Source organism: Mixophyes fleayi, chromosome 3 (assembly GCF_038048845.1).
Source record: "Mixophyes fleayi isolate aMixFle1 chromosome 3, aMixFle1.hap1, whole genome shotgun sequence".
NCBI lineage: Eukaryota > Metazoa > Chordata > Amphibia > Anura > Limnodynastidae > Mixophyes > Mixophyes fleayi.
Window position 1 is genome coordinate 302,298,500 of NC_134404.1, and position 15,488 is coordinate 302,313,987.

Sequence of the window (15,488 nt, forward strand, 5' to 3'; positions counted from 1 at the left end):
GTTGTTTGCTGTGTTGTTGCTGACAGCATAACACTCTTAAATTTTTTGTAGGGGGGGGGGGAGGAGGGCTTAGTTCCTTGGGTGAAGCTGAACCACTAGTCATGAACACGGGCCAGGGCATAATCCGTTCCTTGCCACTGCGTGTCGTAAATGACATATTGGCAACTTTATGTTTCTCCTCAGATGATTTTAAGTTTCTCTTTTTGCTACTTTTACTGAACTTGGGCTTTTTGGATTTTACATGCCCTGTACTAGGAGATTGGGCATCGGGCTTGCCAGACGACATTGATGGCATTTCATCGTCTATGTCATGACTAGTGGCAGCAGCTTCAGCATTAGGAGGAAGTGGGTCTTGATCTTTCCCTACTTTATCTTCCAGATTTTTGTTCTGCATTATATGTAGCACAAGAGAGTGTACCCCGAAGACACACACACTCGGCACAGCCTTTAAAAATGATATGCGGCACAGGAGAGTACCACTGGACTTATACTGCTGAATCAGTGAACTTTGTAATATAGCAGTACCACTGAACTTATACTGCTGAATAAGTGAACTTTGTAATATTGCAGTACCACTGGACTTATACTGCTGAATCAGTGAACTTTGTAATATAGCAGTACCACTGGAATTATACTGCAGAATCAGTGAACTTTGTAATATTGCAGTACCAATGGACTTATACTGCAGGATTGTTTTTGGCAAATTTTTTTTTTTATAATTACTTTTTTTTTTTTTTATAATTTTTTTTTAACTTGGGAATAATGGGTAAATTACAATGCCCTTAGAAGGACAGAGCACAGGACACAGCACCACTGGACTGAACAGGACACAGCACAGGACCCAGCAGCACCACTGAACTCAGAAGGACAGAGCACAGGACACAGCACCACTGGACTGAGCAGAACACAGCACAGCACAGCACAGAACTGAACAGCACAGCACAGCACGAGATATAGCAGGACAGAGGACCACCTAATACAACCTCCCTCTACCCTGATCAATGCCCGAGTGAAGATGGCGGCAACTAGCGGGGAATTTATAGGATCCGAGTATCGCGAGATTCGACAGCGGGATTATGACTCAGAGCCTCGGTTTTAGTTTTGCAATTGGCGGGAATACCCGGATCTGTCTCGGATCCGGCTCGGATCGGCAACGTTCGGGTGGGCTCGGATTTCAGATATCCGAGCCCGCTCATCTCTAGTTTATAGTAGGATCATAATATATGTGTTGTAGAAAAAAATGAACATACTACTTCCTTTGCTGGGCATAATTAAATAATGAATTATTAAGTAGTTCCGAGGAATAGAGACCTCATGCAAAAAAATAACATAGATAAAATAGTCAACTATATCAAGTTATCTAGAATTTGGGCAGAATGGTGGCATTCCTTGCAAAATATGAGTAATTGCAGCTGTTTGACTATTTTTATTTTGAAAGCGAGACAGAGAGGGTGCATTTTTTAAGGAGTGTTCCTTGACATGAGGAAGGGCATAGGACCATATCCACTACATAAAATGACGCATTTTTGAAGAGCATTTCTAGGAGCACTTTGCCCAATGTATTAAAATCCTTCAAACACAAAAACACATTGTAAACAGTCATAAAGACAGTCATAGGGGCATATTCAATTGTCGGCGGAAACGCCGAAAATCTCGCGTTATTACGGTAACAGTGCACGGAAAAAACGTTATTACGGTATTTTTCTCGCTGGATTTCAGCTCGCACCTCCCTGAGCCGCCAGCTGAAATCCAGCTAACTATTACCGTAATAACGGTAATAGTTTTAACGCGGCGGGAAAAATAAAGAATTGAATATGCCCCATATAGTCCACACACTCTCATTATTAATGTAAGAAATAAATTAGGCTAAACCGAAAAAAAAATGTTTATTTGTTTTTATTTAAAGAGGTGCAACTAAAGTGGTAGGCGGATAGATTTGGGTTGGTAGTGGTAGGCGGTTAGACACAAGCTTGTGCGCCTGTTTTCACATTTATGCCCAGCCCCACAAACCTAAGTGAGTACCCAAGAGAGAGGGAACCTTGATATGTGCCGCAGACAGTTGAGGCAACTTGGTGCAAAGTTATGGTGTTTTGCGCTGAGGATCCTTGAGTATTATAAAAGAGGTCCAGAGATGGGTGACAAAAAATAGACTTGGAAACCAATGGTCTACAATGAAGCATCAGACATTAGTTTGTATTTACTGAAATAAAGGCCTATAGATTTATACATGTTTTATTGAAGGGAACAGATACCTACAAGTCATTATCATACTAATGTCTGTGCTATAGCCAGCACCTTGGAGTACTTTCCGCCTTCCTTTCTCAGGCTGGAAGAAATTGGGGTTTTTATTCTGGTACCCACTGGATTCCCATTGTCCTCTATAAGTACCACATTGTTGGAGTCAAATCGTGCTGTCATGTTGGGCCCAGGCATCCTATGACCCACGATGAGGGCTTTCTTCTTCTGCCCCTTGATGGCCAAGAGGATTTCGTCTCCGACCTTCCCTACACCTGACTTGTTGTATACATGGATACAGCGGGGGGGCTTGTGATACGGTGTATTCCCCAGTGCACTGTTATCCACCACTCGAACTCGAGTCAATTTCTGGATAGCTCCAAGTGATGCAGACCGGCTGGGAAACAGAAAACACCCCATGTCACTGAGTGGGGAGACAGAGCCTAATGTCTGTGCATTATAAAGAGGGGGATAGGCCAGTGTCCTTATGTCTGTGTAATAGCAGTAGAGGACAAGGATGTCTGTGTATAAGGAGGAGTGGAGACGGCAGTGCCCTGATGTCTGTGTATTAGGAGGAGAGGAAACGGCAGTGCCCTGATGTCTGTGTATAAGGAGGGGAGAAAGCAGTGCCCCGATATCTGTATATTAGGAGGGAGAGAGCTGAATATCCTGATGTCTAGGTATAAGGAAGAGGGGAGAAGGCAAAGTCCTGATATCTGTATATTAGTAGGGGAGAGCACAATGTCCTGATGTCTATGTTTTATGAAGCAAGGAGAGGCGAGTACCCTGATGTCTGTGTATTAGGAAGAGTGGAGAAGTCTGTGCTCTGATATCAGTATCAGTATATTAGGAGGGAGAGAGCACAATGTCCTGATGTCTATGTATTAGGAAGCGGGGAGAGGTCAGTACCCTGATGTCTATGTATTAGGAAGCAGGGAGAGGTCAGTACCCTGATGTCTGTGTATTAGGAAGAGTGGAGAAGTCTGTGCTCTGATATCAGTATCAGTGTATTAGGAGGGAGAGAGCACAATGTCCTGATGTCTATGTATTAGGAAGCAAGGAGAGGTGAGTACCCTGATGTCTGTGTATTAGGAGGAGTGGATAAGTCTGTGCTCTGATATCAGTATCAGTGTATTAGGAGGGAGAGAGCACAATGTCCTGATGTCTATGTATTAGGAAGCAAGGAGAGGTGAGTACCCTGATGTCTGTGTATTAGGAGGAGTGGAGAAGTCTGTGCTCTGATATCAGTATCAGTGTATTAGGAGGGAGAGAGCACAATGTCCTGATGTCTATGTATTAGGAAGCGGGGAGAGGTCAGTACCCTGATGTCTGTGTATTAGGAAGAGGGGAGAAGGCAGTATCCTGATGTCCATATATAAGATGTCTGTGTATTAGGAGGAAGGGAGAAGTCAGTGCCCTGGTGGCTGTGTATTAAGAAGAGGTGAGAGGTTTGGTGTATTTATTAATAAGTAAATGTGCTGCAGAAGGCTTTTTACTTACCAGAAGGTCTGTTTGTGGACAGCCTGCCAGGACTGGGAAATTAGAAGTCTCACTGCTCTGTCTAACAGGGCCATACTTCGCTCTGCAGAAAGACACACAAAATGATTATCAGTGAACAGCTGGACCTTAAGGTTATACCTAGAAATACAGATGGAGGTTGGGGATGGAGGCAAGGGCTGAAAGTCAAAACAAGTTGCCATATACTTCCTCTACTGCTCCCATTAGAGCCCAATGTATATTTCTGTGTGGCTACATTTACCTATTCCAGGCATCCAGCACTGACTGCGTAATGAAAACAACTCAGCTCACCTGATCAGTTTCTCTGTAGCTAAAAAGACTGACAGGAAAGCATAGTGACACCATAATAATGTCATCCAATAAGTATAGCTGGAGGCACCATTTTTTGTAGAAAGACATTAATTACACTTTTAAATCCAGATAATACATCTGAGATCACCAGATTCCACATTCCCATAGACGGCCTCAATACTGATCCAGCTGACACGCAGTCAGCCCTTCTTGTGAGGGGCAGGGCCACTGCTAGAGCCTCAGCAATGCAGTGGTCCTGCCCCATACCCAACAGACATGCTGCTGGGCTCTATGACATCATGCTTAAGAGCACACTGCTAATATTTACCAAAACCCTACTGGGGTTTTCAGGGCATCAGGTTATTTTTATGATTTATTATGTTTTTGTGTTCTGGGGGGAAGTTGAGGGTTTTCTTTTGGAAGCATACTGAAGAGGTAGCTTCTTTTTTTTTAATAAAAATTATGAAAAATCACAAAAAACACACATTTTATTATCATGTAGTTACGTTTACATATTTAGAGCAAAGCCTGAAAATGACCTAGGAATGCATGTCTTCTGCTCCTAAATTTAGTCGCAAATAAAACACATACTTTACTCAATGTCTGGGGCAGTTACAAGGGGAAAAACAGAGGTATTCTTTTTTTTTTTTTTTTTTAAATCGTATGGTTCTATTTTTCCTATTTTCCTAGCCAGGAGATATCTGTAGGGTTATCAGAGAATCAAATATGCCTACCATATTTTTATCACTAATCTATCTAATGCAAACTACTGATTAATCTACAAGTAACTAAAATAGTAGTTACAGTGGAAAAAAAACTCAGTAAGTATAAATTAGTAAAGCCTTATACAGTATAGCCGGTTTCTCTTTCCTATGCAATGACCCAGGCATGGCTACTAAGAGCAAGTCCCTGGAGATTATTTATTTTAGCCAAGAAATAAACAGTTCCTGCCCAGCTGGGGTATGTAGAAGGCAGGTTGTGCAGGAGCACTATCCCCAATTCTCAATCTGCGCTGTGACTGCATCATCATATTGCAGTAACTCGCCATAAGGTGAAGTTTAACAAAGTAGCACGAATAAGTTCCACCGCAGACAGTTGTAGCCACGCCCCACACCTTTATGGTGTGGTCTTAATGACATATGATACAGCTTGAAAAAGATCAAATTTCAGCTGCTGTGACATCACTGGTCCGGGTGATGTGTATGAATCCACCAATCCCTACAATGCATTTCAGCAAAGCAAGCACCACCTCCTAATATGAAGAGCATTATATACATATGTAAAGTAACAGATATGCTCTATGCAGAGTAGGTTGGTGGATTCATACAAAACGTATTTCCAGAGCTTAATACAATCCACTAGAATTTCTCCATTGTCTAAGGGTTGTGGATTCTGCTCCCTGTATATAATGATTAAATTAATAAAAGCTGGAGTGTTCGATTAAACAGGATTCCCTTTCTCTATAGTATACATTCCAGCACAGACTCACAATCTCACTGCAAGAACTCTGTAGAGTCTCTTATGCCTGTTTGTGCACCACATGGGTTGGCTGTGAGAATGGATGTCACCTATAGAGAAGGTCTATACACCGTAAGTACTATTTATACAACATGGCCTTGTAACAAGAGTATGATATAATAAGCATAGGACTTACCCGGCCTCATGTTTTTAGATCAAGAACCTACCAATGCAACAAAAATGGGCAGCACTGTGGCACAGTGGTAAGCATTGCCACATTACAGAGCTGGGGACATTTATTTTATTCTAACCAGGGCCATATCTGTGCAGGGTTTGTAGGTTCTGCATGTTTGTGTGGGTTTCCTCTGGGTGTCCCAGTTTCCTCCCAGTATAAAATAAGCATACTGATATGATTGATATGTGTGTGTAAACATTCTCTGTACAGCACTGCATAATATGTATCATTTTATAAATAAACAATAATAAAACAGCTGCTAGTTGGCTAAGTAAACAACAGTTAGATATTTAAAATTTATGTATAAAGGTAAAATACAATATTAGTGTAAACGTTCAACTACAGCACTGTGAAAAAGTAAAGTTTAATACAGTATTTATTCCCTAGTCCACTACAGAAAGCTAAAGCCACATACCACCACGGAGCAATGGAAGAAGGTGGCCTGGTCAGATGAATTACGTTTTGTTTTACATCATGTGGACGGCCAGGTGCGTGAGTGTCGTTTACCTGGGGAAGAAGGCAAGCCGGTGGTGGCAGTGTGATAATCTGGCCAATGTTCATCCTGGAAACCTGGCCTATATATATATTTTAAAGAAATGAATTCCTACAAAGAGTAAGCCCTGTGCAGTGATGCATATACAAACCAATAAATTAATAATTTGAAGGTGTGATAATAATTTATTTTAGGCTCCCTTTTAAAGGAGCTGGCATCGAGGTATTCTGCATTCTTCACACAGGGAATTTTATAAGACATGAGTTATTTATTAACCAGCTATACCATCTACAAAATTTCTTATGTACACAGATCAGACACACAGATTGTATGAGAGTGAGTGGTTAGCACAGTAATTCTGCTCTGATAACCACTTAGTATACACATACGTTTCCCCCCATCTTTACACAAATGTTTTCCCTATGAATATTGTCTTTCTTATATCTGCACATGTCTCCTCCTAAATGTTTGATAGCCACAGCAGTGGCATACATCTGTGTACACAACAAATAAGACATATTTTATACAAGTGAATCCCTCTAATACATAATGCATGTGTGTGTTAGGGAATTTAGACTGTAAGCTCCAATGGGGCAGGAACAGATGTGAGTGAGATCTCTGTACAGCGCTGCGGAATTAATGACGCTATATAGACGATTATGAGGTATAATATAAACAATATATATATATATATATATATATATATATATATATATATATATATATGACAAATAAATATGAAGTAGGCGCCTTCTTTGTATGGATGTATTCAAAAATATGCGTACCAGAATGCCGCTAATAGAAGACACTTCAAAGATATAGATGGTTCTTCCAGATGTCCTTTCAGAGATATCTTGGGAGATCAGGTGTTCACAGAGAATAAGGGAGAAAAACACAACATTGTGTGATATTCCTTCATAAGACACTATAATAAATATGCGTACCAAACAGATATAACTTTATATATTATATCTTTTTCGTACACATATTTATTCTCTGTGAGCACCTGATCTCCCAAGATATCTCCGAAAGGACATCTAGAAGAACCATCTATATCTTTGAAGTGCCTTTTATTATCAGCATTCTGGTACGCATATTTTTGAATACATCCATACAAAGAAGGAGCCTACTTCATATTTATTTGTCATACCCATTTTTTATTCCGGACTGACCTACCAGTTCTTTGAAGTGGTACCACCACACGTACATATGGGACTTTCTTTCATTGCATTTGTTTATATCAGATATACAGTGAAGCGCCAATAGGTTTCATATCTATACTGTTTACAATATATATATATATATATATATAAATATACACACATACATACATACATACACACACATGGACAAAAAGCGGGGATACTCTGCACTCAACCAAACACATAATTCATGCTGTACGAATTATTAGTTCCACGTATTGCGATATATGTTAAGCTGACCAACTCACGACAAAGTCTTCCCTTTATGGTCAGTCCTAACATGATCAAATGCTATGCTTTTTAATCTGGGCTAAAGGCTTATCTGCACTTATCTTTAAAGGCAAGTCTTTCCCAAGAACTAGCAGCCATGGGAGACCTGGGACTCACCTGACACAAGTTGGAATTAATTAATGTAAAGAATGGGGTGCAAGAGTCATGGTACATACATTGTATAAACAAAAACATTGGATAGACAAAAAGCAGGGATACCCTGCACTCAACCGGACACATATTTAATGCTGTACTAACTAGTTTCCTTTATTGAAACAGGGAATGTTAGTTCCACATATTGCAATACATGTTAAGCTGACTAACTCACGCCAAAGTCATTTGTTTATACAGTGTAAGCATAGCATTTGATCATGTTAGGACTGATCAGATCACTTTGGCGTGAGTTGGTCAGCTTAACATATATTGCAATATGTGGAACGAACATTCCCTGTTTTAATATAGAAAAGTAGTTAGTGCAGCATTAAATATGTATCTGGTTGAGTGCAGAGTATCCCTGCTTTTTGTCTATACAATGTGGGCAACCCCCTCTTGCACCTCAGTCTGTACTTAGAGAGTGCAGAGGATCTATGTCTGTTTTTGTTTATATTTATTTTCAAACAGATCCAGTTTAGTGTCAAAATAACATTAAATCTCTACTTTTTTCAGGTGCATCTTTTATTAACCCATTGATGACCAGTGGTACCACTGACCACTTTGAGTTTTCATGTATTCTGAAAGGTATTTCTTCAAATATTAAGGCTGCCATGGAGTATTTCAAGGAAATGTAATTATTGGTGAGTACAATTTGCTTATTTCCTTTTTCCTACTTTACGGCCCCTTACTGATGGGATGCAGCCCAGCAATACCTTGGGGTGTATTGTGAAAATAATAAAACGGTCACAACAATTTAGATTCTGCATATAAAAGTATTTATTGTTCAACAGTTTGAAGGATCTTATTTACAAATTGTGTGTCTGCAGTTCCCGGCACATCTAGGAGATCATGTCTGGACAAGGTATGTAGCCTGCAGCTCTGCATAAGTCAATTGCTGAAGCCTGAGCTCTATGTGTGTACGAGGTCACCACTGCCCTTGTTCAATGTGCCTTCAATATCTATGGATCCACATTGCTAGTGTGTCTTTTGTCCTCGGTGTGGACCTTCAGGGATTACAAATAGATCATCAGTTTTCCTAAATTTCTCTGTCCTTGAAATATACACAGAGATCTATTCTGTATATGTTGAAGAATGGTTCTTTAAAGCACAATCGGTGAAGTTCTCCCACTCTCCTGACAGATATGATTGCCACCATAATTAAACAATTTGAGTTGACTCTTCTGCAGAGGTTGAATGGGTTCCCATACTAGATAATTCTAGGAGCAAATTAAGGTCCCATGGTCCAACAAAGGATTTAATGAAGGAGCAGATTATTATGGCTGCTTGGATAAATGTTGCTACTAAATCCTCTACCACCAATCCTTTGTCCAAAAACGCATTGAGTGCTGAAATCCGCACCTTTAATGTACTGCATTTCCGTCTTCAATCCCTTCTTGGGGCCTATTTGCATCCACATGTTTAATTATGGTGACCCTGTAAGTTACAAATGTACTCCAAACTCTGTACTACACTCTTCCCAAATTTTCCCTTCTTGATTGTATTAATACTCCTGCTACCTTGTCTGAGATTACCTAGATCGTTCAATTTCCAGGCCCTCAAGGAAGGAGTTTAAGGGTTTGGTTGACAATATATGGCACTTCTTGTAGCAGATCTGGACAATGAGGCAGCAGCAATGGTTGTTCTAGGCAAATTTGACACTTGCTTACAAGATATTTGTGTATAACCTCTTTTCTTTTTTTGACCATACCCACGCTACTACTTCTGTTTGTAGATGAACTGTCCATCCTCTGGAGGGTGAATCCATGGTCATCACTCTCTATTTGGGCTACGACAGTGAAATTTCCAGTGTTGGTCTTAACTACCAATTAAGAAATTTCCTGGTCTTGCTTGTAATTGTGCATCTTGTAGGTCTATCGATGTCAGAAAGTCCCCTTTCCTGATGGTATTTAGAATGTATTTGTTTTGCAATGTGTCCTCTCTATGTGTAATACAATCTATAATTAAGGCTTCTTTATAATCAATGTTAGTTAGAATTTCTAAACTAACTAACTCTGTTATAGGCAGGGCCACCTTAACTACTTTATGGGCCCCCGGGCAATGCAGTGTACCGTGCCCCTAAAAAAATAAATATATATATATATATATATATATATATATATATATATATATATAGTGTTTGTGTGTAAAAAAAATATATATGTATGTAAAAAAAACCATGATTATATATATATATATATATATATATATATATATATATATATATATATATATATATATATATATATATATATATAATCACTTTTTTTTTTACATATATATATATATATATATATATATATATATATATATATATATATATATATATATATATATATATATATATATATATATATATATGGGCCCCCTTAACTTACCTTAAGTCTGATCCTCTTCTTTTTTCCGCGCCGCTGAGTCTCTTCTGCCCTCTTCCGTGCTGTGGTTGCAGTGAATGCTGGCCAAGCATTGACTGCGAGCACAGCACAGAAGAGGGGACCAGGGAGGGAGCCGGATCACCGCTGATGTGACCGCAAGGTAAGTATTTTAAAAAAAATGGAAGAGACGGCCCTGGTTATAGGTGGAAGAAAAACAAGAAAACCAAAAACAAAACGAAAACAGCCCTAGCTAGTGGCTTACCTAAAGCAGGTGTTTTTAGGCTTCTTTGGGGCGGGTTCCGGATCCATGAAGCAGACTGTGTGCTTAAACTCAGCGATGCTGTGCATCCGAAAATAAGTGGACTGATGTAGTTCCACAAATGTTACTGCCATTATACTGCTGACCTGTGACACTGGATGTCACATCAGCCTCTTAAGTCACACTGCCCATGACGCACAGGGCCGGATTAAGGGAATGGAGGCCCCTGGGCTAAGGGCGCCTCCATTCCCCCGTGAGGCCCCCATTGTGAGCCGCCCGCCGCCCCCCCGTGAGAGCCCCCCCCCAAAGCGCTTACCTGTCAGTCCAGTCCTCCATCCCCAGCGCACTGTAAGCTCCTTACTGAGGAGATCTCGCGAGAGTTCACTCGCGAGATCTCCTCAGTAAGCAGAGTACTGAGTGCCGGGGACGGAGGACTGGACTGACAGTGCTCAGCAGCATTGATCGGGCTGGGGGCGCCCCCGCCCCCGGACCGATCAATAATGCCGCTGCGGACTTTAAAGGGCCCCCTGGATGCCCGAGGCCCCTGGGCTATAGCCCAGTTAGACCTCGGGTTAATCCGGCCCTGATGACGCAGCATCACAGTGTGCTCTTGGTGGCAGAACCCATCCACCGCTTCCACTCCATAGATGGTGGGATTGTGGTACAGGGAGCCACCCCTGTCCTGGTGGTGTGTGAAATCATGTGACCATGAGACCCTCCTGTTTGACCTGGAAAGCAAAGGTAAGTCGCCAAGAGAAAAAACACTTCCTACACTACCCCTACCTTACTCAGCTATGAAGAGACAGGAAAAAGAAAAGCTAGGAGTGACATTATATATCTTCCGGGGTGGCAACCTTTTTCCTGTCTCTAGTCAGCTAAATAAGCGATAACCTATCAGTAATGGCTGCCATGTAGTAGAAAAGGACATAAAGTCAAGATCCATAGAGTTAAAGCACTTTGCAATTTGTTCCATACACTGAAACTGTACCTAATGTCAGAACAGACTTTAATGCCGTTACTGATTAAGCATATTGGACTGTAACATGGCATGTAATGTTATTCTTCCACATTGGGAAATGCGTGAAGGGTACGGCATTAGTGCTATTGTTCTTTAGGTGCTGAAAGACAAAATGTCACAAACAGCTAATACATCCCATACACTATGTTGCAGGTGTCAGTTAGTTGCACAAAGATTTCATCACATTCTCCGATAACTGCACTTGTACAGTATTCTCCTTTCCTTTACAGGAACTGAACACATTTGAAGTTTGATCTGAGGTTTGCTAATTTACATTAAACAATAAATGTGATTTATGAACAGCAAGGAAGAGTTTCTAATCAAATGCTTTGCATAACCATTTGTGGTCTTGCGGGCCAGATGGCAATGCACATTGTGGCAACAGTAAAAATGCCACTTTAGTGTCTTACCTACTCTAACTTTTGGAACATTCTCGCAAATAATTATAATGTTTACATTTTTTCCCAAAAACACTGCTCATCGAAGCCTTATTCATGTCTGTAATAAGTCATTGGAGAAGAGTGTGTCACATTTGTACTTTTTAATGCATTTGTTACATTGGTAGAATTGCACTTGTAAATGCTCCTTCCCTATAAAGTGTGCCTAGTTGACCCAAAGGAGTCAAGTATAGGATAACAGATAATGAGCAGCTCTTCAAACTACATGTGTAAATCAAGTTGTTTAGATTGAGGAAAGAGGCTCTGCAACCTGCTGCTGAACTGTACATAGCCCCAAAATATGCAAATTCCACCCCTTAATCTCATTTAAATATCTAATTTCTGCTCTTAGCCAGCATTCAGCAAGGAACAATCAGCTACACCAATAGAAGGAGCAAGATTTTGCACCCCTGCATCTTGACACCGTCATCAGCTATATATAGCGCCACTAATTGCGCAGCGCTGTACAGAGAACTCACTCACATCAGTCCCTGCTCCATGAGGGAGAGGGAGAGAGAAACACACACACACACTAGGGTCACTTTGATAGCAGCCAATTAACCTACTAGTATGTGCTAATCATGACGCGCTAGTACAAATACATGGGTAAGACAGCACAAAAATAAGAGCAAAATGTCACAAAATGACATTAACGTTTTACAGCTTTATAAATGACACTTAACGACCTTCTGGTTCTGAGACGTAATCTCATTAGAATTAGTATTGTACTCCTAGCTGGGTAGGATTTACATCTTAAATGGTGTTAACAATGTCCTATTAAAGGGATAGTCCAGTTGAAATAATAAGTTCCCACCCACCACTTGATTTTTATATTTTACTTGTCCGACAGTGTAGAACTGTAGATTGAGCGCTTAACCCCCTGCTTGGTAATGAATTTGTTGGGTTTGCAGCCAGGTCTGGATTTATGCCCTACTAAGTATCTTTTTCTGGGTCACTCCACGCCCTAATCTCTGTAGATTTTCATCAGCCAAAACCCATTCCATAAAATAAATACATGGAAAAAATTTGACTCTAAAGCTGGGTACACACTACAGAATTTTCCACCAACTTTTTATGCCGATCGATTTTACATGCGATCGATGGTCCGATCGCTCGGTCCATGGACTGCATACACACTAGCCTTGTTTTAGACGGTAAAGGGAAGAGCGGACGTCCCTTTAGCGACTGTTTACAGCCAGGTTGTCGTGAGCAATGATTGTAATTTTGTACTCACTGTCGTGGATCAGTCGGAAACTTATACACACTACACAACGAAAGGAGATTGGAACGAAAATATTCAACGGTACGACCAACCAAATGAGGCTACAATCGTCTATTTGGGCAGATTTTCGACCATCGTGTCACTACACACACTGACCCGACTTTCAAACGAGTGGTCATATGTCGGCTGGTTGAGCCGATTATTGGACAAAAACCCTGTAGTGTGTACCCAGCTTTACTGAGTGAATGGCTTAAAGATTATAATATGTAAATAATACATAATTAAGGTCCATGTGTTTGCACACTGCTCAAAACACTGCTGGATCAACGGACAGGGAAGCACAAATAGAAAAAAAAGGGACTATGGTAGGAGGCGGGTGTGGTAAAGGGGTGGTGGGTACATTAATTTTTTAACTAACTAGAGAACCCCTTTAAAGGAAGAAGTAAAGCCACATTTGAAGTTTCATATGTAGCAATTGTGTTATGCAAAGACTGTTCAAGCATGCACTGATGACCAGTGACTATTTATGCATGCTGGTGATATAGTAGTGCAAGTGCCAATGTGCACTGACAGCCAATCACTGGTAATGCAAATCCCTATTGATCAAATGAAGGAGCACCCAACCCCAACCGAGTCAAACAACTGTAAACCCAATTAGTAAATACAAAAGTGGTTTCTCATGCCACTCAGTCAATTACAGAGCTAGGCCATCAATGAAAAGCTGAGCGGAGTGAGAAACAACTTCCCATAAATGATGCGCTTTGTTTCCCAGCAAGGGCACCAAATCACAATTGCGGATTGAGATCATGCGGTTTAGAAATTGCAAATCAAAAAGCACGAAAACCTACCTGTTTTGTCAAACTGCCCTTTAGTAAATACTGGCCCTAGCAAAGGCAGCCTGTAATAACATTGCAGTTCGGTGTGCAAGGATTGTGACAATACACTGAAACTTTCAATCAGTTATTACCGATTGGAAGTGTCTGATACCCAAAGCAACCAAACGAAATAATATTGCACCACAGAAGACCAGAAACACCCGTTTCTTCTAAACTGAAGGTCACAGGAAAAGATTTAGGCTTAGGCTTAATATATTTAATAAAAGCCATTTGTTTGAAAGAGGACATATCCTTTAATATACACTGCTCCGCTAAGTAGTAAATACAAGTGTCCTCATCCTACTTGAAGCCAGGGCACTGATCATGTGACGGTTCAATCAGCTGAAAGAGTCCACTTCAATACAGCTATACTGAAGATGGCTGGATGGACTGCAATATGCAATGTGAGCTACAGTTCCACTGATGGTTACCAGGGCAAGTGGGTGTTTCATTATATTAGGGGGATAGTCCAAATGTGGGCTACATGTTTCACAAAGCTCAAGTAGATAGATAGTCATTATGATATTGGACCATGTATTTATACCTTCAAGGTTCATATGTGAAAATTTCAATGTTTGGCTTTAGTTGTTCTTTAAATTGGTCATTTCATCAAATGTGAAACTGTTTAAAAAGTATTTTTTTGTCACTGATCTTTTGTGTTTTATTAATAAATCAATTACATTGTAACTATCAATGTAACCTCCTGGCTTAACTGACATAGGGGGGGATATATGAAGGTCAGTATAAGTCTAGTGCTTCACTGAATTACCACATCAGTATGCTACAGATATCATTCCTGCTCTCATCTGTAGGTTTTGGACATTTGTGAAGTCCTGCAATCTTACAATATAGCATCAGGCACAATTATTGTTTCTGCAAATAGATTAGAGTTCAGCTTCCTTTTGAGTTTTCAGCTTTATTAACAGAGAGTAGACAAAAATACATATTATATTAATAATAATAGCTAAATAAGGCTTAAGAATTGATTATGCTGATACTTTTATTTGCCTAGCAGCTGTGTGTGAAGTACATGCATTCATCTGCCCAGCAGCATAGTATACCTAGAAGTAATATTCTACTATTTTAGCATTTATGTATTACACATCATTCGTGTTATGAAGTGACAGGTAACAACGCTATTTGATGCTTTCTCTATCAGAAACGCTTCCTCGCTTGTCTGATTACACGTGTGAAACCTTGTAACAAAACGAAGAACTGGGAGGAAATATCTACACATAATCTTACTTTTGACGCTCTGATTCTGTTCAGCTTCTAAGATGGTAGCTGTGAATTGTCACCTTGTGTTCTTACTAAGACACAAAAATCCCAACGATTTGTCTCCAGTTTCACTCCATTAACTTTACTGCAGCATTGTACAATCACGTTGAAGAATACACAATTGGCTCCAACAAAATGTCTCCTGCAAAGAACTGTCACCCTCCTCAAACAA

At 40.3% G+C, this 15,488-nt stretch overlaps 1 protein-coding gene across 1 annotated transcript; it reads right to left on the reverse strand.

Moving 5' to 3' along the window:
• Positions 1-1,880: 1,880 nt before the first annotated feature.
• MRPL14 (mitochondrial ribosomal protein L14) lies at positions 1,881-15,466 on the reverse strand. The gene is made up of 3 exons (XM_075200732.1): positions 15,284-15,466; positions 3,736-3,817; positions 1,881-2,632 (listed from the first exon to the last, which is right to left on the reverse strand). The coding sequence occupies exons 2-3, from the start codon at positions 3,807-3,809 to the stop codon at positions 2,266-2,268; spliced, it is 441 nt and encodes a 146-aa protein (XP_075056833.1). The 5' UTR covers positions 3,810-3,817; positions 15,284-15,466; the 3' UTR covers positions 1,881-2,265.
• Between the last annotated feature and the right edge of the window lie 22 nt (positions 15,467-15,488).

Excerpts from the sequence above, each read along its gene's own strand:
- MRPL14 (XM_075200732.1), bottom strand. The coding sequence starts at position 3,809 with ATGGCCCTGTTAGACAGAGCAGTGAGACTTCTAATTTCCCAGTCCTGG. Across the intron at positions 2,633-3,735 it reads GTCCACAAACAGACCTTCTG|CCGGTCTGCATCACTTGGAG; the intron begins GTAAGTAAAAAG and ends TCTGTTTCCCAG.